General features: G+C 40.8%; 1 protein-coding gene across 5 annotated transcripts in view; it reads left to right on the top strand.

Moving 5' to 3' along the window:
• Fgd4 (FYVE, RhoGEF and PH domain containing 4) overlaps positions 1-11,974 on the top strand; it is a 181,344-nt gene that overhangs the window by 123,991 nt on the left and 45,379 nt on the right. For all 5 annotated transcript variants that reach the window (XM_021209743.2, XM_029544202.1, XM_029544203.1 and 2 more), the window contains exons 6-8: positions 1,423-1,568; positions 1,995-2,151; positions 9,718-9,856. In XM_021209743.2, coding sequence (XP_021065402.1) covers positions 1,423-1,568; positions 1,995-2,151; positions 9,718-9,856 — 442 coding nt within the window. The remainder of the gene's footprint in view (positions 1-1,422; positions 1,569-1,994; positions 2,152-9,717; positions 9,857-11,974) is intronic.

Here is an 11,974-nt window from a genome sequence, read left to right as displayed (position 1 = left end):
CCTCCTCCTCCTCCTCCTCCCCCTCCTCCACTTCCTCCTTCTCTTCTTCCTCCTCTTCCTTCTTCTCCTATTTCCCCCTCCCTCCATCTCTATCGCTCTCTATCTTTCTATTGCTCTCTCTGTCTCCCCACCCCGTGCCAAATTAATTTGACTACTTTTTTTTTGATGTTTTAGATATTTTAAGTGTGTTAATTAGTACAGTGACCCATCTGTCAGAGTCTTTAAGGATATAATTTTGTATGGCCTCCAAGTAATAAAGTACAGTTAGGTAAATTTAGAAAATTAATACTCCTTTGGACATGGAGAAGGAACAGATTTCTGCATGATTTTAACAAAATGGCAGTTAGGTATTGTAGCCCGAGCAGAGTATAGCCAAGAGTTCAGGATGTTTGCTTTTGCCACATATCTCTGGGGTATATGTTACAGGTGCAGAAGATCCCCAAACACACAAAGTATTCACATAGTCAGGTATTATTATTTATTAAAAAGCAAATGAAAATCTGAGGACTAAAGGGTTTTATTGGTTTTGTCCACTTATTGTCTGTGCTCTATGGGAACTAAGTTAACTACTCCCCTTTCAAGATATATACAGTATCTATAGGTTCATGGGAGACAGCAGCAGACTTCTCCACCTCTGTTACCATCTGTTGCTGTGATGCAAAGCCTGAGAAGCACAACTTAACTTGACTCACAGTTTAAGACTAGGATACAGTCCATCATGGCAGGAAGGTCATGAGGGCAGGATCTTAATGAAGCACGTCACATTGTACTCAGAGTCAAGAAGCAAAGAGCAACTGGTGTGTTGTTCTGCTCAGCATTCCTTCTCCACTGATTCCAAGATCCTAGCCAGGGATGCTGCTACCCATGGGGGCAGGTTTTCCATCTCTGTCAATGCAATTAAGATAATTGCCCACAGAGGTGCCCAGAGGCCTATGTCCCAGGCGATTCCTTAACAATTAACACTAATCATTACTCACACTGAGAGTCATTTATAATAACTATAGACATCATTCAAAACATAGTAAGTGAAAAATATCACACTGTATACATAATGAAATCTTTTCATAACCCTTAATTATAGCCATAGATGAAAATGTAAATCCTTCCTCATCAGTTGAAAATTCTCTGCACAGAAACACTTTATTAACTATCTACTTTAACATTCTGGAAGAAAAAGGTAAATGAATTCCATATAGGTAGGGGCATAGTTTTAGTTATAAATAAATCTTCCTAACCCACATTTAAAATTCTTCAAAATCAAAACATATAGTTCTTCCTACATTTCACAGTCATTGATTTCTTAAACCATAAGTTTCTCCATTTACTCATCAAGCTAATGTTTCCAGCCCAGGGCAGGCCAGCACAGTGAAAACTGGTTAGCCCACAAATGTAAAGTGACATTTGCTTTATTCTTTCATTCAGGTATTTTATTGCAAACTATTAGAAGAAGCAAACAGAGGCTCATTTCCTGCAGAGATGGTGAATAAAATCTTTTCTAACATTTCATCAATAAATGCCTTCCATAGTAAATTCCTATTACCTGAGCTGGAGAAGCGAATGCAAGAATGGTAAGACAGGAGAAATGGGACTTCTGTGCAAGACATGCATACACAACGGTGCTTCTTAACTTTTAAAGAACAGATGTACTACACACCACAGCTATACTAAATATAGTTCCAAAGTTTTATATAAAATCTACTGGTAGATGTGGGACTCTATGTTCATGTTTTGCCCAACAGATGAAATTTGCTTCTGTGCTCTAATTGGAGCTCTGACTAGTGAAGACAAAACTCAGGCATGATCAGCAGCAACTCCAGGAGTTCTATAGGCTCTTTCTGCAATTCCTTAGCTAACTCTTGAAAACTGTCTCCTGCAAGTGTTAGAGCAGTGGATCTAATAGAGCAGATGGTGTGGAGTGGCACTCTGTCTTCTGGCCTACAGATTTCCTTATTCTGTAAGAAACTTTAATGATTTTTTTTTTATATTTAATACAGGGAAACTACACCCAGAATTGGAGATATCCTGCAAAAGTTGGCGCCATTCCTTAAGATGTATGGAGAATACGTAAAGGGCTTTGATAATGCAGTGGAACTGGTGAAAAACATGACAGAGCGTGTTCCCCAGTTTAAATCAGTGACTGAAGAGATTCAGGTAATAGGACACTTTTTTTTCCTGGTCACAAGTTAATTTTTTCTGACAAATTTCTATGGTCTTCAAGATCTAAAATTGAGATATAAGTATTTTTCTAAGAAATTTAGCCAAAGTCTAACATACTAAGTTCTGCAAAGATAGTATCTAAAGTTAAAGCAGTTAATTATGAAGCACACTCCACATACTAAGTGCTAGAAAATGCTCAATGTGCATTACCTTTCAATTTCTTTTTTTAATCTGCTCAAAAACCTAAGAATTTATTCATTTATTTATTTATTTAATTTTATTGGTTAGTTTATTTACTTACTTTCAAATTTTATCCCCCTTCCCAGTTTCCCCTCCACAAACTCTATCCCATCCCCCTTATCCCCTGCTTCTATGAGGGTGCTTCCCCATGCACCCACCCACTCACCCCTCACCACCCTAGCATTCCGCTATGCTGCGGCATCAAGCCTTCACAGGACTAAGGGCTTCCACTTCCATTGATGCCAGATAAGGCAATCCTCTGCTACATATGCAGCTATGCAGCAGGAGCCATGGGCCCTGCCATGTGTTCTCTTTGGTTGGTGTTTAGTCCCTGGGAGCTCTGGGGAGGTCTGGTTGGTTGATACTGTCGTTCTTCCTATGGGGCTGCAAACCCCTCTGTCTCCTTCTGTAACTTCTCCGTTGGGGTCCTCAAGCTCAGTCTGATGGTTGACCATACACACCTGTATTGGTCAGACTCTGCCAGAGCCTCTCAGGGGACAGCTATACCAGGCTCCTATCAGCAAGCACTTCTTTTTTTTTTTTCCTTTTAATTAATGTATTTTTTTTTACACTCCATATTTTCTCTCCCCCCACACACCCTCTGACTGTTCCACATCCCATACCTCCTCCCCACCCCACCCCGTCTCTATGTGGATGTCCCCCACCACTACCACCTGACCTCTAAACTCCTCGGGGTCTCCAGTCTCTTGAGAGTTAAGTGCATCATCTCTGAATGAACACAGCCTTGGCAGTCCTCTACTATATGTGTGTTTGGGGTCTCATATCAGCTGGTGTATGCTGCCTGTTTGGTGGTCCGGTATTTGAGAGATCTCAGGGGTCCAGATTAATTGAGACTGTTGGTCCTCCTACAGGATCTCCCTTCTCCTGAGCTTCTTTTAGCCTTCCTTAATTCATCAACATTGGTCAGCTTCTTCCATCCATTGGTTGGATGTAAATATCTGCATCTGAGTCTTTCAGCTGCTTGTTGGGTCTTCCAGAGTGCGGTCATGCTAGGTCCCTTTTTGTGAGTGCTCCATAGCCTCAGTAATAGTGTCAGGCCTTGGGACCTCCCCTTGAGCTAGATCCTACTTTGGGCCTGTCGCTGGACCTTCTTTTCCTCAGGCTCCTCTCAATTTCCACCCCTGTAATTCTTTCAGGCAGGAACAATTATGAGTCAGAGTTGTGACTGTGGGATAGCAACCTCATCCCTCACTTGATGTCCTATCTTCCTGCTGGAGGTGAGCTCTATAAGTTCCCTCTCCCTACTGTCAGGCATTTCATCTAAGGTTCCTCCTCCCTTTGAGTCCTGAAAAAAAAGTACAGAATACCCAAGACACAGCAAGCATTTCTTGGCATCAACAATAGTGTCTGGGTTTGGTGTCTGCAAGTGGGGTGGATCCCTAGGTGGGGTGGTCTCTGGATGGCTTTTTCTTCAGTCTCTACTCCACTCTTTGTCCCAGCATTTCCTTTAGACCGGAGCAATTCTGTTTCTTTCCTGACCAAGTTATCATTGAGCAGAGTGTTGTTCAGTTTCCATGAGTATGTGGGCTTTCTATTGTTTTTGTTGTTTCGGAAATCCAACCTTAGTGGTGATCTAATAGAATGCACAGGATTATTTCAATCCTCTTGTGTCTGTTGAGTCTTGTTTTGTGTCCAATTATATAATCAGTTTTGGAGAAGATTCCATGGGGTACTGAGAAGAAAGTATATTCTCTTGTTTTGGGGTGAAATATTCTATAGATATCTGCTAAATCCATTTGGTTCATAACTTCTGTTAGTTTCACTGTGTCTCGGTTTAGGTTCTGTTTCAATGACCTGTTCATTGGTGAGAGTGGGGTGTTGAAGTCTCCCACTATTAATGCGTGGAGTTCAATGTGTATCTTGAGCTTTAGTAAAGTTTATTTTATGAATGTGTTTGTCCTTGCATTTGGGGCATAGATGTTCAGAATTGTGCCTCCTCTTCATAGACTTTTCCTTTGATGAATGTGAAGTGTCCTTCCCCATCTCACTTGATAACTTTTGGTTGAAAGTCTATTTCAGTTGCAACTCCTGCTTGTTTCTTGAGACCATTTTCTTGGAAAACTTTTTTCTAGCCCTTTACTTTGAGATAGTGTATGTCTTTCTCACTGGGGTGTGTTTCTTGTGTGCAGCTAAATGCTGGATCCTGTTTATGTATCCAGTCTGTTAGCTTCTGTCTTTTTGTTGGGGAGTTGAATCCATTGATGTTGAGAGACATTAAAGACAGATACTTGTTAGTTCCTGTTATTTTTCTTGCTGGAGCTGGTGGTGTGTGTGTGTGTGTGTGTGTGTGTGTGTGTGTGTGNGNGNGAGAGAGAGAGAGAGAGAGAGAGAGAGAGAGAGAGAGAGAGAGAGAGTCCTTTTTGGGGGGTTATTGTGAGATGTTTAATTTCTCATGTTTTCTTGGGTGTAATTACCCTCCTTGTGTTGGAATTTTCCTTCCAGTATCCTCTGTATGGCTGGATTCATAGAAAAATATTGTTTAAATTGGGTTTTGCCATGAAATATCTTGGTTTCTCCATCTATGGTGATTGAGAATTTTGCTGGGTATAGTAGCCTGAACTGGCATTTGGATTATCATAGGATCTTGATGACATCTGTCCAGGATTTTCTGACTTCTAGAGTCTCTGTTGAGAAGTCTGGTATAATTCTGATAGGTCTGCCTTTATATGTTACTTGACCTTTTTCACGTATAGCTTTTAATATCCTTTCTTTATTCTGTGTGTTTTGTGTCTTGATTATTATGTGACAAGAGGATTTTCTTTTTTGGTTCAATCTATTTGATGTTCTGTAGGCTTCTTGTACTTTTATGGCCATCTCTTTCTTTAGGTTAGAGAAGGTTCCTTCTATGATTTTGCTGAAGATGTTTTCTTGCCTTTTGAGCTGGAATTCTTTACCCTCTTCTATTCCTATTATTCTTATGTTTGATCTTTTCATTGTGTCCTTAATTTTCTAGATTATTTTGCGTTAGGAGCTTTTTACACTTTGTATTTTCTTTGACCAACACGTCAGTTTTTTCTATGGTATCTTCTATGCCTGAAATTCTCTCTACTATCTCTTGTATTCTGTTGGTAATGCTTGCATCCTGATCTCTTTCCTACATTGTCCATCTCCATGGTTGTCTCCTTTTGTGTTTTCTTTATTATTTCTATTTCCATTGTTAGTTCTTGGACCGTTTTGTTCAATTTGTATTGATTGTATTTTCCTATATTTCTTTAAGGGATTTATTTGTTTCTTCTTTAAGGGCTTCTACCTGTATGCCTGTGTTTTCCTGTATTTCTTAAAGGGAATTCTTTATATCCTCCTTAAAGGCTCTATCGTCTTCATGAGATGGGTCATCATCTTGCTTTTCAGCTAGGGTAGAATAGCCAGGGCTTACTGTGGTGGGAGAACTGAGTTCTGATGGTGCCAAATTTCACTGGGTTCTGTCATTTATGATCTTGTGCTTGCTGCTGACCATCTGGTTTTCTCTGGTATTAACTGGCCTGTGTTTCTCTAATTGAAACAGGTTTCCTTGGAGACAGGTAGAGCTCTATGACCTGATTAGGGCTGCTTTCCTTAAAGGCAGGCAGTGTTGTCTCTGGTTAGGGTGGGTCTCCTTTGACTCTGGTTAGAGCATGGCACCTGTGCCCCTAATTACTGCAGACCTCCTGTGCCCTTGGTTACTGTGGACCTCCTTGGAGGCTTGTGGGGTGTAGATTTTGGGCATGTATAGGTCCACTGGTCTGGCCTGGGTGGGCAAGTGGGCAGGAAGAAAAGTAGAGCTCAGGAGTAAGTCCTAAGTTTCCTGGGTTGTGTTGGTGTCTCAGTTGACATGGATAGTTGAGTGAAAATCTCATCTTTGTCCTTGGTCACTGCAGACCTCCTGGGAAGCACACAGGCTGCAGTGCTTGGGTGAGTATCTCCTAGGCTGTTGATCTGGCCTAGTGTAGAAGTAGGTAGGATGAAAGGTAGAGTTTGGATGGTCATGGGGTAGGTCCCATGTCAGCTGGGCTCTGTGGGTATCCCAGCTGGCTTGGCTATTTGGGCAGAATTCTCACCTGTGTCCTTGGTTACTGTGTACCTCCTTGGAAGCATGCAGGCTGTAGTGTTTGGGCGGGAATCCCTCTAATTTTTAATAGTGAGTACAAGCCTCAAGTTGTGTGCCATCTGTAGCAGTAAATATTTAAAGTCCACTTTATGCTCCCAGCAGGTGTGTTCACACCTCTGCACCCCTAATATCCCTGGATTCAAGTATGAAAGACATACACATACAACCTTTATATTTTAATGTGCCTTAACCAGCTCAATGGCTGGGCCACTCCTGAACCTTCACATGCTAAACACACTCCCCTCCAATATTCTTATTACTTCCTAAAATCTATACTTTATCTCTTATACCCCAGACCCATTTGGGGGAGTGGCTCTTGGGGCCACTTTTCCCTGATTCTTACACGGCTGGTTCTCTGTCTTCCACAGCTCTCATGTTTGTATCATCTTCCTTCTGTCCTGGTGATTTTCCTCACTCTTCTGCATTTCCTCCCTGGGAATCCTCAATGTTCAGTCTCTGTCCCCTTGACCAGCCATTGGCTGCTGGCTCTTTATTGACCAGTCAAGAAAAAAAAAAAAAAAACTGCATGGACCTGTAGTGGACCTGTGAATTCTCATGTAAGCACAAATAAAAACCACAACACACCCAGAAACAAACAAACAAACACAACAAAAACTAACTGAAACCATGCCAAGATCTGCTTGCAACAACAACATGGCAGAAGACTGATTCCTTTCTTAAGACTCCTAAATCAAAATGGATAACCTTGCTAATAATTATTGCCTGTAGAGAAAATGAGATGTGTTGAATTATCTTCCAGATCTTATTTGTCTCCTCCATCTCCAGAGCATCTTGTGAAGATATTATAGACATGGGTGCGGTGTTCTCCTCTCTGCTAGGGACCATGAGAGAAGAGAAGGCAGTCAGGCTGCAGGGAGAGGGAGGTATCAGGCCACTGATGTGACCCAGGTCAGGAAGCATAGATTTTTTAAGTAAATAGGAACCTCAACTCATAATCATTTTGGGGGGGGGACCAGAACCTTTAGCTGTTAACAGTTTATACATATCACATTCAAAGTTCAGGATCAAACAAGGCAGTTTTATGAATTTTAGAGTTACAAAGTAAAAATATAAGATTGCCTTTCCGAGCCCTTCCACCCACAATTATACTCACGGGACTAATTGCAAACTTACTTGGGCTGTTAGAAAAGTGCCACCTTCACCTTCTTGAGCTTCAGTTTCCTAAGTAAAAGGTATACAACAGCTTTGCTTTACAAAACATCTGGGTACAATGGGAATGCTTTGACGCTCATACCTGGTTATCACTTGCCTCATGCTCTGTTAACTATGGGCACCAAACCAGGAATTCAGACTACACTCTCTATGACAAAATAAAAAAATCAGTCATGCCTCTTCATAATTAGAAAATTCTTGAGCCCCTCATTTACCAGGGTAGGCAGGAGGCACGTGTTCTATGAATAACAACAGTCCTCATTCCCTATAATCCAATGGCTTTCCTAAGATCTATCATACTTCAAAGCAGGACAAGTGGTCTGTTTTAAAGGAAATACCTGGAAATTGCTTTATAATTCAACTTTAATTTTCTTACCCTTGATAAAAAATAAAGATAACTTTTTGTCCTACTAAAGCAGCAAAGGGGGTGGAGGGCCCTACCACCCAGTAATACTGGCAAGGTCAGAGTGAAATAGGCACACTCATCTCTAGTGCCGTGAAAATAAAACCCAAACCGTATCGTGCAGAGTTGATATTTAGTTTTATTTATCACAGGGGAAGTAGCTTCACCCTGCTTCTAGTTCTCTCTCTGCTTTGTGGTGTGGTTGCTTTCCTCTCTGGCCATGTGTTGCGTTGTGATGAGCTCCTTACCATATGGAGTCATAAGCTAAAATAACTGTAAGACTTCATTTTCAGTGTCAGTTCAGCTTTGGTTTTAAAATTTCGAGTGATTTTCATGTCTCTCTTTACTCTATTTTGTTCATCTTTGTCTTTTTTTCAGTTGTTTGACCGTAGCTGTAATCATTCCTCTGAATTCCTTGAGAGTTCTTTCATACCATTTTCAACAGGACTCATTATTATGGGATTTATATTTGAGAGAAGACACATGTTTTTTGATTTTTTTTTGGTTGTGTGTTGTTGTTGTTGCTGTTGTTTTGTTGTTTGTTTGTTTTTTACATGTTAAGATGTGCACATCTTAAGTTAGTGTGTTCGTTGAGTTTTTCTTTTTTTCTTTTTGTTCAAATCACCTTCTTTCATTGGGGGGTACTTATAATGTTTGGGTTTGGCAAATTTAAGATAAAATTGGTGTGTCAGTTTCTTCTATTTGTCTAGTAGTTGGGGCTACATCTTCTATTCCAGGTCTCTCTTTGTCAGCTGCAGCCTGCTACTTTCAGTGGTTTGGTAACAAGGAGCTTATGACACAATGAGCATATAGACTGGTCCTAGATCTCAAGACTGGATAGGGCACCAGGAGGGTTATAGCCAGGCAGCTGGCAGAGCTCTGAGAAGCATTGAAAGTGGCCTGGGTCTTCTAGCCACATGTGCTGACTAGAGAGTCCCTTGTAAGAGCAGGCTGAGGACTTGTGAATCCCCAAAGAGAAAGAGATGAACATCTCGGATCTGTGAACTTGAGTGTGGGTAGCCTTCCTACGTGTGTATGCCAAATAAGCAGGTCAAAGGGTACCTGTTGTAGAAGGTTCTGGCTTCTAGTGAGTCCCAAAGGGGCAGGAAGAGGACACTGTCCATGAAAAACAGCCTTGGAGGCCAGAATGGAACATAACTGTGAAGGGAAACTTATATATATATACACACATATATATATGATATTGGCAGCAATATGGGATTATTTAAAAATTCATATTCTCTGGCTTCTTCCCCCAACACTGTGATTTGACAGAGGGGGTGGAACTCAGGAACTTATGTTTTTCAAAGCACCCCAGTATATGATGCAGCTACACTTGATAGGAAAATACTGCCTTTAATAACAGTTCCTTATTATATTGAGGTTTTTAGATTGGTAAACCTAATTGTTAAATATTCTTTTAAAAACCTTGATTACAGGGATTAGTGAGAGAGCTCAGTGAGTAAAGACACCTGCCACCAAGCCTGATGACCTAAGTTTGATCCCCAGGACCCACGTGGTACAAAGAGAGAACTGAATATTACAAGTTGCTTTCTGACCTCCATACTCAAATGCACATACAGTAAATAAATAAATGTAATGAAATATTTAAAAATAAAACTCTTGCTGCTTACAGAAACAGAAGATCTGTGGCAGCTTAACTCTGCAGCATCACATGCTGGAGCCTATTCAGCGGATTCCTCGCTATGAGATGCTCCTGAAGGACTACCTGAAGAAGTTGTCTCCTGACTCCCCAGACTGGAATGATGCAAAAAGTAAATCTTTTATTCTCCCTCAATACCAGCATAAGGATATAGCCAAGCTGCCCTTTGATTCCAGAGATGTGTCTTACAATTGCTTTAGTCAACAGTTACTGTCAGAAAGTCATCTCACTGGAAATTGTTATCGGCACCTTAACTGAGCACTCCACTTTAAGTCAGGATCACGTCCATTTAAAGAAATGCAAATCATGGTTCCCATTCTGGATTCCTGTTATCACCAACTGTGAAACCTAAAACTGTAGGCTTAGAAATCTTTGGAGTAGTAATATAAATAATAATATATAATAATATAATATGTAATGATAATATAATAAACCTTCTCATAGGAAGAACATGAGTATTTGGAACCATGGTGCTGCTGTCTACCAAGAGAGCTAAGAAGACATTTACTATGTAAATATAATTTATTAGCCTTACTCCGTAACATATATAAGACATAAGGAGCTTTATTGTCTAGTGATATTTTCCTCAAAAGAAGGGGGAAAAAAAACCCTGGCAGTGGTGATGCGTGCCTTTAATCCCAGCACTCAGGAGTCAGAGACAGGCAAAGCCACCCTGGTTCATGCAATGAGGCCCAAGACAGCAAAGGCTACACAGAGAACCCCTGTCTCGAAAAAAGAAAAAGAAAAACCAAGAGCACATCTTTATTTCAATTGTATTGTTTGGTCTTAATTATTTCATTAGATTAGAATGGAAGTTTTTTAAGACTAATGAGTTTCATTAATTCTTTAGTTTCTCATGCGGTTTTTATTTTTTTGTAATATTAGAGACTGAGCCCAGAGATTTGTTTATCACATTCTATTATGTACATGGTATGCCAAATGTGGTTGCTTTAAATCTCAGCAATAGGGAACCAGAGGCAGGTGGATCTCTCTGAATTCCAAGCCAGCTAGGGACAAATAGTGAGACTCTGTCTTAAAAAAGAAAAGGGAAAAAAAGAGTTGTACCTCCAGGCCTCTAATATAGTTTTTTTAACCTCTCAAAAATTAGAAATGAATAAAAAATTAAGAAATAGTCACGGCTTAATGTTTAACAAATACTAATAATGCTAATGTAGTCTTAAAACTATTCTTCTCCCTACATGTTCCTGACCTCTCTTATAAGCTAATGTTATTCTGAGATGAAGATCTTAGACCCAAGACATCTTGGACACAGACCATTTCCCACCATTCCAATGACTTAGTGGCTATAGAAACCTCTCACTTTTTCCCCTTCTGATCTTTCCCTGACCTGGTACTTTCGGGGAACTCAGCTGAGCTTCTGGTGAATCAGAAGTAGGTCGTCCAGCTCTCTGTAAACTTCCCTCATTCACCCCAACTTCTGCCACTTTGTTTTTCCTCATCTTGGATATGACACACAGAGAACTGCCTGTGCATGCCCACATAGTCCTGGCACTAATATAGATGCTGTCTCTTTCTTTTTAAGTAACTTTATCCTTTTACCCTGCCTTGGAAAGATTCATGTTTAGAAAGACAAATGGACCTTCAGAACCCATGATGTAGATTAACTAGGTCCCAAGACATCACATCACCTGCTCAGGGTATCCAGAATCCGAAGACTGAAATTCTTTGTATGACTGCCTTGCTCCTCAAGTCAGATCCTGTCCTAAGGAATGTTGTGATCATAAATAGATAAAGAGATATAAGAATATGTTCTGGCGGAGTGTGAGGAAGGGAATGTCTTAGTGGGTCCATGAGAAGGTATTCCTTCCCCCTTAGGAGCCAGCCACTCAATGGTATAGTATAGAATAGAATAGAATTTATTCAGGGCATGGGAGGGGAGTTAAGAGAGTAGTAGAGGCAGAAAAAAGGCAGAGAGAAGGAGAGAGTAGAGAAGTAGAGGCCAGCCATGGCCACGTGGAGGGGGGGAAGGGAATGGGGAAAGGGGGGAGCAAGGGGGCAAGAGGCAAGAGAGAGGCAAGAGAATAAGAGAGATAGGAGGGGCCAAGCAGCCCCTTTTATAGCCCCTTTTATAGCCCCTTTTATAGTGGCTTATTTTAAAATAAGCCCTTTTACAGGCTTATTTTCATAGGACTGTAGATAGGGTCATCCTCAGCCATCCTCCCTGGGGTGCAGACCAGCCCTTCAGGAAGGGACAATTCTTACAGAAAAA

This window comes from Mus pahari, chromosome 12 (genome assembly GCF_900095145.1).
Source record: "Mus pahari chromosome 12, PAHARI_EIJ_v1.1, whole genome shotgun sequence".
In the NCBI taxonomy this organism is placed as follows: Eukaryota; Metazoa; Chordata; class Mammalia; order Rodentia; family Muridae; genus Mus; species Mus pahari.
The sequence above is the reverse complement of the archived record's forward strand: the minus strand, read 5'-3'. Positions and strand labels throughout refer to the sequence as shown.